The 16,344-nt window shown below is 42.8% G+C and overlaps 2 protein-coding genes across 4 annotated transcripts in view; one reads left to right on the forward strand and one right to left on the reverse strand.

The window, feature by feature from the left end:
* LOC145438345 (zinc finger protein castor homolog 1-like) overlaps positions 1-2,539 on the forward strand; it is a 36,019-nt gene extending 33,480 nt beyond the window's left edge. For all 3 annotated transcript variants that reach the window (XM_080315737.1, XM_080315738.1, XM_080315739.1), the window contains one exon: positions 249-2,539. In XM_080315737.1, coding sequence (XP_080171863.1) covers positions 249-543 — 295 coding nt within the window. In that variant the 3' untranslated portion in view covers positions 544-2,539. The remainder of the gene's footprint in view (positions 1-248) is intronic.
* A 5,653-nt stretch (positions 2,540-8,192) lies between these two features.
* On the reverse strand, positions 8,193-15,249 carry LOC145438381 (ADP-ribosylation factor-like protein 3). Its single transcript, XM_080315789.1, has 3 exons — positions 14,543-15,249; positions 13,554-13,727; positions 8,193-8,921 (listed from the first exon to the last, which is right to left on the reverse strand). The coding sequence occupies exons 1-3, from the start codon at positions 14,631-14,633 to the stop codon at positions 8,575-8,577; spliced, it is 612 nt and encodes a 203-aa protein (XP_080171915.1). The 5' UTR covers positions 14,634-15,249; the 3' UTR covers positions 8,193-8,574.
* Between the last annotated feature and the right edge of the window lie 1,095 nt (positions 15,250-16,344).

The raw sequence follows: 16,344 nt of genomic DNA on the forward strand, positions 1-16,344 counted from the left end.
TTATCCAATGCCGCAGATTCATAACTCACTCTCAACATGTTTATTCAAACAGATAAAAAACAGTTTCTGGCTATTTTTCAATTATTGGTCCTGATATACGAAACTTGAATAAGTCGTATAGAATTAGTCGAGTCATGGGCAATGACTCGAGTACAAGTCGAGTCATGACTTTAGTCATTACCAACTTGATGTCACTTCAACTGCTACTTGATTAGTGGCGCTGACTAAATATTCTTGTTACACTACAGCGCCTCCATGAAACCAGAAATCAACCCGTTCAACGGACAGCCCTTGAGCCAGATCCAGCAGGACCGGACCCCAAACTCGTCCATGGCAGACGTGCCGTCTTCGTCCAACGACGGCAGCGACAACGGACACTCGGACAGGTCCTCCCCGGCCCTGCCCGCCGAGGAACAGCAAGGCCAGGCGCTGCTGTCCAAGTTTGCGATGATGAGATCGGGACCGGCCCGCTCTCCGGTCGTAGCCACCTCGCCGGTGTCTTCGAATTCGCTGGGACGGGTCACGGAGGGAGTGAGCTCGTAATGGGGGGATGATGAGTTTAACCCCAGTCTTGCGTTATTTGTGTAAATACTCTTTCGTGGTATGGCGTACTTTTTGTCCTAGTCGAGAAGTGTTTTCCGTGAACATGTCTGATCAGTGTTCCCCTTGAATGCGTCGAAATTTGCGGAGTATCTCGCGATCATCGGCTGCGTTTCAATTCTAATCCTGTGTCGAAATTCAAAATCAAATTCAATTCCGAATGTGCCATAATTCGTTTGAAACACGTGAAAAACGTAAAAATTGACAGTTATCGTTAGGGCTGGTTCAAATGTGTACCGATTATGCGGACAATTCTACATCACATTGAAGAAAATTTTGCGTTTTCTGACCACACCCATTCTTCCATGAACTTTGCGACAATGCTGTGAGTTACTCGATGACCCCAATTACAAATTATTAATAATTATTATAATTATCATTTTCTGCGAGTTTCGCAGAGAACACAGCTGACTATCTAGGTATCAATTTTGCCGTGTTCACGGGGTACACTGATTGGTTGTGTTCGTGGAGAACACGTCTCAATGTGGGTAAAAAAGATCAAGCTGGAACCCTCTTTTGTACTTTTTTGTGGCCGTAACGTAAAATATTTATTTTGCGATCAAACCGCGTTTTTTCCCCGATTATTCAATCGGGCATCCGTTTTCGGACTTAAATTGTGTTGCGGGTTGCGTTAAACTCTTGTCCCGTTTATGTGGTCGGAGATCATGTCTTTGCGACTTGAGTTCTTTGAGCGCGTCCGAATAACGGTAATACGCCGCATTTTTTCTCTCCTTTCGTACTATAAACAAATCACGAGACTTCACACGAGTGTCAACATAATTTCAGGCGGTAACAACCCGCGCAAAACTGTATCGCGTGTCCGCTTTTCAAACTGTTAATCTATCTGCGCCATCAGCAAGAACAAAGGCCTTATCGTCAGCAACTGTGACCTAAATCCTCCGAACTTGCCTCTCAATCTTCAGCAGGCGTGCGATTGTACATTTCAAAAGACGCGCGGAATTCGGGGTTCAACTCCCAGCTACCTGGTTTGGAGATTCTTAAATTTCATTCTTTTGATGTTTTGTTGTAAACTCGATTGCTCTTGGGAATCAGTTGGTCGCAAACGGTGAAACGTGGTGGTGACGGTCCTTGAAATAACGGGATCCCGGCCTTGAAAATGGTAAAATCACACCTGTCGGTTATTTCTATGAAATTTTGTGTGTGTGTTGTTTTTTCAAGTTCTTAATTTGCGTTTTTTTTTACTGTGAATTTTTGGGTGTTTGTTAAATATCGAGGGTGTTTTACACGGCTCGAGTAACTGGTCTGTCGATGTCAACTTTGGTGTCAATCTTGGCAAAGTACAGCCCGTTACTCTCGTAGTGTAAACTCGCCTTTACCGCGTGAATTACTGTGTATATGTACTGGAAAAAATATGCCGTTTCTACAATTTCCCCTGAGGTTACTCGCTACGAGTGCCAAACAGTCTAACTTATTATCGAGAATATCATAATAATTTGTGCGTTAGGACGTTTTCTTCACTTGGCAATTAATAAAATGCTAGCGTACTATCTTCAATCGGATGTCTTCGCAACTGTGAACGCGCGGTTTACTTACTGTGCGCGCTAGACTGTCTTCAATATTTGAAATCTTATACCGTGCCTTCAATCCGACGTTATCTGTAGCCATCGTGTCGCAGCGTACGTGCCACTATTGTGATATTTCAGTCCGAGATGACGATGGTCTGTTTTTTTTGTTTGTTATAGTCGTACACTTTGGCACGCGACACTGTATACGGTGTGCTGTGTTCATTTTCTTCTTGTACCATGTACTAGGGCGGATTCATCCTGGAGTAACACGTACTACGAACAACATCGTACCATTTTAGTTACTTTACTTGTTTGCCATCAATTATTGTCTGTGTATGTATACATTTACTAATTTATTGCTGTCGGAATGACAGTAGCGCGTCGGAGGAGACGAAATTCTGCTTTGATTGAAATGTGACTTTGTATTTTGCGGCTGTGGGAGATCGCTAGAGGGTCGGTTGTGTGGTTTTTCGGGTTTAGGTCGGCAGAGCAGGCAGACAGATTTAGTGTCGTGTTCATGATGTCGCAATGGAAAATACCAAAGTTCAGCATAGAACAGCAGAAGACATGATTGATTATATAGCACCTGACAAGGCTTTTAAGGTAGGTGTGGACAAAAGAGTAGGCTACCCGAGTGATTCGATTGTGAAACGCTCATAGCATAGGGTTACCATGCGTCCTCATCTTTTACAGCTAAAATGATGGAGAGATTCGAGTGAAAATGACGCTAAATAGGAAATCCGTGGTTCGAACGAAAGTGACGACCTTTCTTTGAAGTCAACCCACCGAATTTTACAGGATGAATAGAGAAATCGGCTGTTCCAAGTTTTGATCACCTGTGACTTTTCTGATTTGGCAAAAGTGTCCTTTCCCGATTACAAAATATGGTAACCCATTACAGCAGGACCGAAACCGCACTTCCTCAGCCACCAAAAAACGTTGGTCTTGGGCCCCATAGAGGGTGATCAACAAAATTTCTGGGGCTCAGACCTCCCATTCCACACCTACTTGTCGGCATATATTTTTATCCTCTATCGGCTCACGCGATCACATTCACCGCTGGAACTGAGAGAGGGATGGTGTCTTCGAAAGTTTAGGATAGTGGTTCGCAACCTTTTTGTCTTCGCAGAGCCTCTTGGGACCGTCACGGTCCCCCAGTTTGGGTTCAAATTTTACTCAATTATCGAGAAACGGTCATCTAGCTGTTTTGTGCAAATATTAACTGTAGGATAGTGATAAACAGCAACAAAAATGACTTTTCTTGAAAATAACACCATACTATTTATGTGGAAATTGGGAGGACCTTCACAGCAAATTCTGTAGCTGCAATTCTTAAAACACGCGCGAAGAAAATTTTCAAGTTGCTAAACTATAACCAGGGCTTTGGAGCAGCCGTAAATTTAAACTGCTCCAGCTCCGGCTCCGGAGCTCTCTTCTATCATACATTAGCTCCGGCTCCAGCTCCGGAGCCGCATTATAAACACTGCTCCGGCTCCAGCTCCGGCTCCGGCTCTGAAATTAACGAATGGCCCTGTCTATATCAGGGGTGGCCCGCAAATGTGGCCCACGAGAGGGTTTTGCGTGGCCCGCGAGATAATGTCCTATTATATTATCGAAAATGAATTGCTCAGATTGTGAACTTGCAATGCCAACCAAAAATGACAATTCTGGCTGCGACACTTAGGATGTTGATGACTAAAATATCAGTTCCGACGCATTGGCAGATCCAGGGTCCAGTCATATTTTCAGTAAATCGTCGTACATTACAATAAACTAAAATAGTAGCGAAATTTTTCTTCACGCTTCGCGTGTTTAATTGTCACACGACTTCTTGCTTGGTAGCCTACCCCCTACTGAAAATGAAAAAAAACGCCTAATTTACCCGATTGAGTCTAACTGTAACCGAAATTACGGAAGAAAGTCTTGTCGCGTTTGCCCTCGCATAAAAATCGTCGACGGTGAAATGTAGGCACAAAATGATTGTCGCATATTATCAGAGACCTTCGATATCGATGTGTCAAGACGACGAATAGTCGTGTCCTTGCAAACTGAGCCTAGAGGGTGGTATACAATAGACCCGCAATACTCACCTAGTTTATTTATAAACTTAGAAAATTTTACCCGCTCGGCATGGCTAGTGAACCGCGCACTCGTTCGTCAATTGCATGTGCCCCTTTAGCTGAAAAGGTTGGCCATTCCTGGTCTATATAGATTACTAATCTACTAATAGGTTAGTTATCTATAGTAATGTAGAGTCCGTCAGCCGTCATTAACATCCGATGTAGCAACAAAGACATATAGGTGCCGCCGTGCAGGCTTGTGAGTTCATACTGAATACTTGTCAATTATCGACAACATCATAGTTGCACTAGAACGCAATTTACTCCATGCCATTGCTGTGCACAGCATTAAAATTCAGTTCAATTATGATAAATCAGCAGATGTGGTTGTTGCATGTATAATAGCATCTTATGAAATAGGTCGGAGCCGGAGCTACTCCTCAAATAACGGGCTCCAGCTCCGGCTCCGGCTCCGGCTGAATTTTATGTAGAGCTCCGGCTCCGGCTCCGGCTCCAGCTCCGGTGAAAATGCACGGCTCCGGGGCTCCGGCTCCGGGCTCCGGCTCCGGCTCCAAAGCCCTGACTATAACACTTATTTATGAAATAATTTTGTTGCCTATTCAAGTTCGTCCTCGGGTTTGAGGTGTGGCAGTTTTGTTTGCGGTATTAATGGTGTTCGCGACTACAATGGTCATTAAACCAGGCCGATATTCCGTTATTGCTGTCTTGTAGCACGACCCACTTCTGGGCTTCTGTAAGACACCCCTTACGCCAGGGTCGGGCAACATACGGCCCGCGGGCCGGATCCGGCCCGCGGAGAGTTTTCCGCCTTACATGATAATGTGGCCCGTGGCCCCAGTCTGCCGAGATTTCCCACTACTTGCTTACTACGTCGAATTTTAGTGACTGTATATTATGATATACGTGTGTGCGCAGCGTGCGAGAGTGGAGCTTACGCGTAAGTTCATCGAAGCGAGAAGACTTGCATTATGGTCATTTACGATGTACTCAACCCCAATGTTGTCTGTGGTAATCATGGTGTTTGTCGACTACAATCGTCATTTACACCAGGCTGATATTTCTTATTTTTCATTCTGTAACCGTCGACTTGTAGAACGGCACACTTCTAGGCTTTTGTAAGACGTAGGGTTACCATATTTTGGAAATCTAAAAAGATAACACTTTTCAAAATTTTCAGACTCACAAAACGAGAGGAAAAGCCTGAAAAAATGGTAAATTTTTCCCACTTCGAGGTCGGTTGACTAAAAAAAGAAAGGTCAACTTTCTCGCTCAGCGCCCAAAATACAGTTTTTCCTTTCACATTATCAGTTGATTGACTAAATATTGGTCAACTTTTCGGCTCATCTCCCGAAATAGTCGCTGGAGCGTTACTTCGGTGCTAATTTACTGTATCTCAGTCGATTTTGCCATATATCTACCAAAATTCTCAAAAATAAGGACAAAATCTCAAAAAAGAGGACATTTGGGCGTCCTCCGAGGACACTTGCAAAAAACTCAAAAAAAGAAGACAAATCCTCATAAAAGAGGACGTATGGTAACCCTAGTAAGACACCGCATATACCAGGGGTGGCCAACTCAAAACGGGTCGCGGGCCACTTTTCAAATTTCGTATAGGATGCGGACCGCATGAATTCAATATCGCGATTAATCAGGCTACACAATTGAACAAAGACGCTATCTCGTCACCTACTCAACCCTAATGAATTGATATCTTGGTAAATTTAGGGGTAACGCAGTTATCAAACGCCTTGAAATCCTAATTAAGGATTGCACCATGTGTTGATTGACCAGATAGAAGCGCCTGTATGACAATACTATCCTCGAATCCACATTGTCTTCGTCATTATCGGCGAGAAATGGCTTTGAAGTGACATTGCTGTCGTTAAAATACATTCATTAAAAACGATTCATTCCTTGTATATGTGGATAAATGATCAAATAATGTATCGATTCAGCAATCCGGCCCGCCAAGTACCTAATTTTCCTATATCCGGCCCGCCGACTGGAGAAGTTGCCCGCCCCTGCCTTACGCGAATGAGATGGCTGCGAGGAGCCTATATAATAGATAAACCTCGAACACTTAGGTAGGAATTCTTGAGGCGTACACGAATCCACAACCCATCGGGGTGTGGGAATTACGGCCCTGACTCTAACGCCATAAGACTGGATGATGTGGAATGTAGCCTATAAATATGTATACATTTAATAGCTTTTATGCGGGAAAATAGAAAATAATTCCAGGCCGCCTGCTATTTTTCAATCGTGACAAAATGCTTTGGCTTGTAGCTCACGACTCCACAATAATGTCATTTCCACTGATGTGTAGGCCTATAGCTTATTTGTACTACGTGTTTTGGATGATGTGATACGACCGTTCGAGGTTTCAATGCTACCACGCTGAAAAAACGCGTCAAAACCAAAATTCTCATTGATAAGATAATATACAACTATGTAGGCTACAAACGGCGCATATTTGCTGTAGTCTCACTACTCAAATCGAATCATTACCATTGTCACCTGATTCGAATTCGACTGCTCGCATAATTGTGCCAGCCCCACTGGTGATATTGTTGTATAGGTATCATATGTATTGCGCACCCTTGGGTTCCATGAAGGTCATCTGTTGCAGGAACTGAATGTTTCAGAGAAGTTGCTGGCGCTGGAATGTAAATTCCGAAGCGGTATAGAAATCTTTGAAACAAAATCAATGCAGATAAGCGGCCTGATCCCGCGTACTTCGTTTCCACGTTCAAACATTGTCTCATTTTCCATTAATCTAACGAGCTATTGTTTGAATAAACGCAACAATAGGTATAGGGTGACTAACTTAGATATTAGCATGCAGGGAATGTCCGCAAAGTTGAGTTCCCAGGAATGTCGGATGAGTTGCCAGATTTAGCTCGGAGTTTTATCACGAAATCACTTCCTGTATAGGAAACGCGCTACTGCGTTGAGTCGTAAAATTAGATCCTCGTATCCTGGCCTGAGTACAAAGATGATATTCAAACCGAGAAGTAATCGGTGAGAGAGACATATGCTATAATACCGGCTTTGTAAATGATTATATACATGCACTTGAAATGAATACCGGGATCTCGATTTTAAGGTTCAGAATATCCGGCATTTTAAACATCTCTGGTGAAACGAAATGGTGTTCTGCATGGGATCCAGGATAGCTTGATATTATTATTCACGATGAGTCCGACGCGATCGATTGTTTGTGATATATAAATGGTCAACAGCACGATCAATTCCGTATCCGCCGACTAGTAGCACGGCCCACGTCAGGCATTTTAAGGCACCGCTTACACGTATCAGGTGATGAGTTGAGCAGCTAGCTTGCTCGACTGCTCATGTTGCCCGCACTTACCTTTCGGGGAGCAACAGTCAGATCATTTTGCAGCACGCCCCTACCATCGATGCCAGGGCGCTCGCTTCTGAGTTCTTTCCTATACTGTATACCACTTCCGGGGTAAACTTCCGCAAGAGATTACCCATACGCTATAAGCTTTGATGTAATAAAAATAGGGACTGCAGCAGGTGGGTACCGCACTATACACAGCGTACATACTGCACAATGCACAGTGCACACTGCACAACCTATCTCTTTAACCAAGACACGATAGTCCACACTCCACAACCCATGAACCCATTGGTGGTTTGTTTGTTTGAGGTATTCATGGTGTTTGTCGACGACTATTGGTCATTTACACTAGGAAAATTATCTTCATTCTTATTCCGTTACTAACTGCCGACTTGTAGCACGGCCAACTTCTAGGCTTTTATACATCGCTTACACGGATGAGATGGCGAGGAGGAGCCTAGAATCTAGATAAACCTTCGACACTTCGGTAGGAATTCTGGAATCGACCTTGGTCGGACTCGAACACGCAACCCATTGGTGTTGCAGCTGTGGATTATACCACTAGGCCTACGCTATCTCGCCACCCATTGGTGGTGCAGCGGTGAAACATCAAACACACGGTTACATATAAGCATTTATGAATAAAATCCGGCCATTGTGACGCGATGAACAATTTCAAGAATTGCGATGAACGACAAGAATGTTGGCAGTCTCTCCCAGAAGCTTCTTGGAAGTTGGGATGGCGTTTCAGATTCAGTTTCACATCCTTTTCAGAGAAACAAATACGTTTGCGGGTAACGCAATTGCGAATACCGAAAGGTTGAGTGTCAGTGGCCTATATTCTGTTGCACCTTTCCAGCAATTCATGGAGTGTCATTCGCCACGTAGCCCAACCTCACGATTTCGTATTCTCGATATGGGAACGTGTCGTGCAGCGCGTAATCTTCGTGGCGTGTAATAGGCGTGTTCCACTGTGCCAGACACGCGCATAAGCCGTTGAATTTCAGAGCGTGGCGGAACCGATATGCTGTTCTTTTGTAGGGGATGGTTTATCTGGTACGAGTTTACGCATTCGTATCAATTCCATTAGCTTTCGAAAACCGTCCATAAGCCCCTCGCCAGTAACAGCACTGCAGCATTGCACGTTCCACGTTATCGAGTGTTCGTACAGCTTCAAAGCGTCCGCTATGTCAGCGGCAGATCTGGCGCTGGTCAGGTCTGATTTGTTCGCCAAAACTATAACTGGGAGTTCCCGTGCAGTTACGACCTTTTCGTCCAGTATTTCGTTCATCTCGTTTTTCATGGTGACCAGTGTGCGCTGGTTACCGCTGTCGACGATTAATATCAGCCCTGTAATTGAAAGACAATTTATCCTCAAGAATAATACGAAAAAGTATGATGTATAGTACAGAGTTGTGCATTGCGCAACCTTTTTGCCAAGCGATCCAGATCCGTCTCAGTGGAAATATTGCGTCAAACATGAACAATGAACATTGCCTCCATATGGCCGAAAAAAGATGAAAATATTACAAAAACTTGATTTTACAACGATGTTAAAACGGACATAAGCTACTCTGATCCCACTGCGTCGACATAAAATATATTTTGTCTAAAATGTTAATGTGCAAAGGCAGTTTTCGTCCTCCACCAATCCCACTTGAGCGTAGCTCAAACGCTTAAAACCGAACTCGAATCAAATTTGGTACCATTGCGAGCCAAGAAATAATTTTGCCCCGTGGTCCACAGGTTGCACGGTGCGCACCCCTAATGTAGTCCGTACTTCAAATGTCGGATGATGAAAATGATCATTAGTGATTGATAATAATATGTTATTTCCTACTCTCCAATCATAGTCGCCGAAGATTACCCATCACCGTGACGAGTGTCAGCCGAAAATACTCGGGTTTGTTTGAATACGAATATATTATTCAATTGCAAATCATCAGCACTTTTCAAAACGTTTATACCCGTAACAGCTACCTCATGGCCTCACACCCGCATGACAAGTCGGATTTTTGTAAAGGCGGAAGTAATATATGAATACGCCGTTCTCCACGTATTCGGTGTATTCTACCGTGTATTCCGCGTACGCGCGAGTATAGAGTCGTACAGATACTGTAATGACTTGTTTTCGCCAGAGCTAACCTATCATTTTTTTCTGGGCCACCTCTGGTTTTCTCTTGTCACACGACACAGACTGAATAAGCGCGGTTTTATGTTTCCCCAGTGACAATACTTCGCTATCATTACTTCTATCATAGTAATAGCAATATATTATTATTAGCGCTTGACAGAATGTTGATGTTTATTCATAGATTATTAACCTGCAGTAGGTTAGTTATCTTTGATCTATAGCAGGGGTATCGAACTCAAATGTGCTCGCGGGCCAATTTCCAAGTTTTTGATGGCGCCGCGGGCCGTAGCACTGATTATAAAGGGTATTCAACATGTTTCCAAGTATGTCTCATTTTACGGGACCTTGTAGACTGGCATTCCACAGTCCACACACATCGTGAAAATGTGATATACTATTGCGAATTCACGCCCGGCATGAAAAATATCACATTTTTAAATATTTGATTAAATTGTTGTAGTACATAGTTTGTCAAAATAATTAGTTACAGACACCATGCGAGAGTACAAATGCGTCATGACATCGTAAAAGCTGTTCCGTAATACTTCTGCAGCTATAGCGGACATTTGGCGTACCAAGGTATTGGTAGAATATCTAATTATTTACAAATATTCACCCGATATCAGAGCATTGGAGCTGTAGGCCAACAGCCTAATCCGGGTTTAGGGCATGGGCATATTCCTGATAACCAATGTTCCCTCTAATTTTTCACGAGTCTGCGCAAATACGCCAACTCACTGCGCAGGCCCTTGGACAACAGTGCGCAACCAGGCCCCCCATAGGGTGATAAACCGAACTTCTGGGGGGCTTCGCCCCCCAGACCCCCCTCGGGCTGCACGCTTTCCCCCGCTATTAATCATCTGTGTCTGGTCTTCGTTTAGTGGGCGTTCCCACTAAACGCGCGAAGCGCTAAAATTTTCTATAATTCATGATCAAATCGGTCAATATCATCGAGAAATGCATATATTGCTATCAATTTTAATCCTGTCTCTGCTCACGTAATCACATTTACAGGTAAAGCTGATCGAGTGAGATGTGTTAGTAGTATAATTGCTCGCTCGTGAAGCGTAAAATACCGGAAGTCAAGAATGTTGCATTTCGAAGCCAGAAACGCAGCATTTTGAGCTAGCTAGCAGTCGAAAATCAGCCTATGGAGCTTCGGAAAAGCGTCATTGTGGTGCTTCATGGACGTGCATTGTGTATTTCGTGGAACTAATTACACTGTATATCGTGCATATTGTTGATTTTCCACGATCGGTTTTGAAAACAGGTGTTTTTAATGTGTAGTGACCTACATATTCCGCGGGGACAAATGACCATGGTATCCTGTCCACTGAATCACTATAGTGGTTATATCGCGAATTGTTTCCCGAGGAACAGGTTGGTCTAGAAGCAGTGAGCGTACACAATACGAACCAAATACAACCACTCAGCGCAAAACTGACTAACTGTGTTAAGTATATCACGAATCACAGATGTATACATTTAATGTGTTTATTAGGCACCTGTAATCAAGCTCTTTACAAAAACACGAACAATTTTATCATTCTCACATTTTTTATCACCAAAATAATTTAGCTCCGGTTCAGCTGGAAAACCTTGAGATCTTTTAATTAAATATGAAATACAATGATCAGCGCACATATCAGATTTTTTACTTTGAAGCTGTTGCCTGGTAACGGTGAAGTCCTCTGGACCTAGAAACTCGACTATCTGAGGTTTTAGGGGTGGGATCATAACCATGTTAGCTTTAAACACGCTTCTACTATATATGTGTAGATTTCGCGCCCCCACATCGTCATATCACAAAACGCAACCAGCATGCTATAGCCAACCTAACGGATAGTTTGGTGGCATGGGAGGTTACGACTATTGATGAGAGATTTTTAAATATGAAATTCATACTAAAATACAGAGCTATAATTATGAATTGGAAGTAAATCGCGCAGAGCGCGAGAAAAATTTTCAGTTGAGCTCAGCGTCGCGATCCCCTTCAGATGCTTTCATGACCTCAAGGGGCACGGGTCCCCCAGGTTGAGACCCACTGCCTTAGAATTATCATGGTGAAATATAGCCTACTAAGAATAAGTTTAATCAAGTCCCCGCATTAATTCGATTTTTAGTACGCATTTTATCAATATTTTAGTAAGTTTCTTCAGACTCTCGCGGGCCGCACAGTCTAGATATCCCTGAAAGAAGGTTTGGTTACTTCTTGTGACTTTAATTGTAACGGTATAATTTGCTACTTTGACTTTACTTTGAATCTGGATTAGGCATGTGAGGTACGTATAGGCTGCGTAATCGCGGCATGTTAACGAATGGGCTTGATAGTAAACGAATTTCAGCTTCAATTTATACATCCTATGGTTTTAGTCCATACACAGCAACATTAAAAAGTAGGTTTTATATTTTCAATTTCAAGCAACCTTTCGCGGGCCGTACAGAATAGGTCCGCTGGCCGAATTTGGCCCGCGGGTCGCACTTTGCTCAGGCCTGGTATAGGGTATCTTGGGTTTGGAGAGGCGAATAAGACTTTAGATTAGTTCATCATCTCCCATCCACTACTACTATATGCATCGTAGTGCTCCGACAAGGCAAAAGTTCGTTTAATCCTGAAAGTCGTCATTTTGTGGCTATTTCCCTGAAAAATTGGGTTAAATAATCCCCAAAGGCAACACGCTTTCAATATCAAATACTGCCCCTCAATATCCCCTCTAATTTTTCACGAGTCTGCGCACACTCAACAACTCACTGGCGCGGTCCCTCGGAAAACAGTGCGTAACGACAGAAAAAAAGGTCATCACTTCGGCTTTCTTGTGCGCGGGATACGTTTTTCTGTGCGCGGAGACTTCGTCAGCAGTGCGCGGCCGCGCACGCGCGCAGCTTAAAGGGAACATTGCTGATAACTATTGGCTGTTAATCATTTCATTAGCAAAGTCAAATTAAATCAGCGTTAGATTTAGCTTCGAATATTGGAACAGATCAATAACAACTTGAATATAATGATTTGAAAGTTTATTGCGACCGTGGCTGTACCAAGTCACGGAGTTCCGAGCCACAAGTCCTTCTCTTCTCAAGTCGACTCATATTTATTTTATCACCCACTCATTCCAAGTTCTAGTAATTCTACGAAAGATCGCGCATAGTCGAAATCACAATTCTCGGTCACGAATCATCAACGGGTCATGTATAATCATCATGAACAGGTAATGTGATGTCATAGCAGATCTTCCACCGCATGGCCGCTTTTGAAAGTGTTGAGATGTTGAAGTTAGATGAGAAGTTTTAGGTTTTTGGAGCAGTTTTGAAGTGAATTTCAAGTTCTCAAATCTAAAAAGGATATGTGGCAGTTAACTATTGTCGAATACTTGAAAATCTAAAATGCCGACGCGGGCCACACAAAATGATCTCGGCGCGCGCCCCGTGTTTGAGACCCCTTATCTATAGTTTATCTGACTGATTCCAGTACTTCGAATCCACTATCACTAACTATGACGTCATACGACGGATAAAGACCACAGTCGGAATGTCTTCCTGTCACGGTACCAGAATCATAAATCATACCCGCCGTATTTGCCTACCGACAATTGTAGTTTAACCCAGCCAGCACATGATAACTATGCATACACAGTACACACGCATAGCCTGCATATATACATAATAACTGTCGGAATAGTGAGGATCTTACATGTGGCGATTCCCCGTTGGTCAAAAATAGGGGAACCTCAATTTTAGGTATTTATATTTCTGAATATTTTCCGAGTAGTAAATTAAAACCAAGAAAGCCTTGATTTGATCTGATAATATGGAATATGCAAGCTCAACTTCCAACCACAACAACCACATACCGTCTGCGTTCTTGACGTGATATTTCCAAAGCGGTGGTCTATGATTTCCAAAGCCGATCCCCCACGTGATCAGATTAACTCCCTTGCACGGGGTCAGTGTTGCGGATGCATTTCCTGTGCTGGACGAATCGCAAATAGTGCTCGGAATGACTTTATCCATGATGGAGGACATCCCTGAAACAAAGCAATTAGTCCAGCGCATTTCAGAATAATTCCAAGTTTTCGATCTCTTTTGATATCATCAATTACTCGGGGTCTACAAGTCATGCAGTGCCATTTCGCATAATCCTTCAGAAAATGAACAAAAGAATGAACAGGAAACAAGCATCGTTTTTATTCGACTGACTTGGTGCAGCCTATAGCCCTGTGCCGTTGGTACAAGTTATATCACACGAGGAAACGCAGCGTGTATGTGATGAGAGTTTGTTGTCTTATGAAGAATATTAAGCAAAACAGCACATGAATCATTGCTATGTATGGCGAAGATACAAAATTGATGTCAATGCTGATTTTCCTATGCATGACGTCGTTTATCACCTTATCGCCGATAAGTAATATGTAGGTCATGAATACTCAATATCGTGGGCTACCCACTCAACTCAAGATATGGTTGATCTGCAGCCTTGAATTTGTTATGTTAAGCACAACCAGGAGCGTGTAAAGAATTGGGTCGAGGTAACGTATATGAATGAACGGGTAAGCCGCTTTCGCAGCAGAATGGAATGGACGTTTTTGCAATCATAAATACCAGATTTCTTGGACAGCGATGTCACAGCAAACACGTCGTCGTCGCCTAGAAAGTATTTTGTTCTTTGTGATGTGGGGCGAATTTATTTATCTTGACTCGAATGAGTTCAACCCCAAGTATTATTTTATATGCTGCTACACTTTGTATGGCATCACATGCAGTTCATTACACATCAACGAGCTTTTGCCATAACAAAACAGAGCAAGTATGCTACTTTTCGTACAGAATAAAGCAATCTTACCTGACTTTCGTACTCCGATAACTACGATATTTGCTTTAACTTGTTTGAACACATGAACCGACCGCCTTGTTTTGATTGGTTTTTGGCCCATGCTCACGGCGTACAATATACTCAATACTTTTGTGGGGTATAAGCTGCGCTGTTGAATGCCTTATATTATAACTAGTGAAACTAAGGTTCACTTGATAATATATATGCGTTGGCAATGACTAACGTAGTGAGAAATTCACTTCCTGATAGAACACAGTCTCCAAAAATACAGTACGAATAGTGCCGAGCTTCACAGATAGTTGGTACCAGGGTGACATCATCTCGCTTAGCATTGAAATTATTCCGCGTGGAGCGTTGCAGACACCAAGCCTGTATATCGGAAATGTGCTATTACATGCGGGCAAACAAGGGCTATCTTGCTAAAAGAAAGCAGAGACAATTTCCGTAGAAAATATGCGTCGGTACCAAACAAGAAGTGCATTTCGTGGAATCTATAATTGCTTTGAGTCTTGCTGCTGTTTTCGAGAGATGGGAGGATTCTCAAATTTCGGAATCCGAATCCATACTGCTCTTGCTGGCACTTTGAAATTCCAGATCCGAAAACATCCGGCTGGCTCCTAATAGCTTGCCAAATCCTGTTATTTTACATATTTTGACATAAAAAGGTTATATTTTCAGAGCAATATAAAAACCAAGTCAGGCTATGCTAAAATTCAAATAAATCCTGCTCCTAAACCGGATTTTGATCACACCTGCTGCTTTCCCATTTCATATTTCAACCAATTGCAATTCTGTTGTGTATATAATTGATTTGCACGGTTGACAAACAAAGATTGTTTCTCTCTATGATACTTAGCAGCGTCACCCAGGAGGAGAATAGTCCTTCTAAGTCATTTGATTGGGTACTATGATTACATTGGCAATGTATTTAGTTTTAAATGATCGACCTTCCTGCAAATGTTATGGCATAGCACATGTCATTTGCTGCTTACTAGTAGCATATTTATTTGCGATACAATAATGAAACGACCGTTCGCATTTACACCAAGCAGATTTCCGGTACACAACAGACTGGGTACTTGATTTAGTTATCTCGAATTAGTATACGGATCAGTACAGCGTCACTTACGCAGGCGGAACGGGTTCAAGTCCCGCCGTCGTAGAGTTACTCCTGGGCTCATCGTTCCCGTATCCCTGTTTTACGGTGACAAAAAAGCACAGAAAAAGAACGAAAGAAGGACAGGAGCAAGAAAGAGCGACTAAATGACCGACGAATGAAGAATAACATATAATGCAGATAAGACCGAGATGTTCTTTTTAAATACTGTCGCCACCAGTCATAATTTCACTGCGAACGTCAATCACAAGAAAATCTCCAAATGCGACTTGACAAAATATCTCGACGTCACTAGTGATGCAGAAATGTCTCGGAAGCGGCATATTGAATGCACAATATTAAAACTAGCACGATATGTGGGAATAATGACCCGTCTGCAATCTTTGGTATCTAGATCAATACTACGAACCATCTACTTCTCACTTTTCCACTCTCACCTGCCATATGGATTATGGATTCGTAGTATGGGGAAATGCATGCAAAACATTTCTGTACAGAATTCGAATCCTGCAATATCGTGCGATGCGGTTGATCTCATCTGTACCTATCAAATTATCGCCTTTAAGTATCGAACTTTACGAGTTGACGAACTATATCGCTTCGAAGTATCAACACTCAACAGTTATACACAAATATTTTTTCCAATAGTTTGCCACCTGTGTTTGATTGACTTTTCATACCCGCTGAAATATCC

The sequence above is a fragment of the Botryllus schlosseri genome, chromosome 4 (genome assembly GCF_051294905.1).
Source record: "Botryllus schlosseri isolate E-star chromosome 4, Bs_hap1, whole genome shotgun sequence".
NCBI classification, from domain to species: domain Eukaryota; kingdom Metazoa; phylum Chordata; class Ascidiacea; order Stolidobranchia; family Styelidae; genus Botryllus; species Botryllus schlosseri.

Coding starts and splice junctions, on each gene's coding strand:
- LOC145438381 (XM_080315789.1), bottom strand. CDS start 14,633: ATGGGCCAAAAACCAATCAAAACAAGGCGGTCGGTTCATGTGTTCAAA. Junction 13,728..14,542: donor TATCGGAGTACGAAAGTCAG/GTAAGATTGCTT, acceptor GCTTTGTTTCAG/GGATGTCCTCCATCATGGAT. Junction 8,922..13,553: donor TCACGTCAAGAACGCAGACG/GTATGTGGTTGT, acceptor TTTCAATTACAG/GGCTGATATTAATCGTCGAC.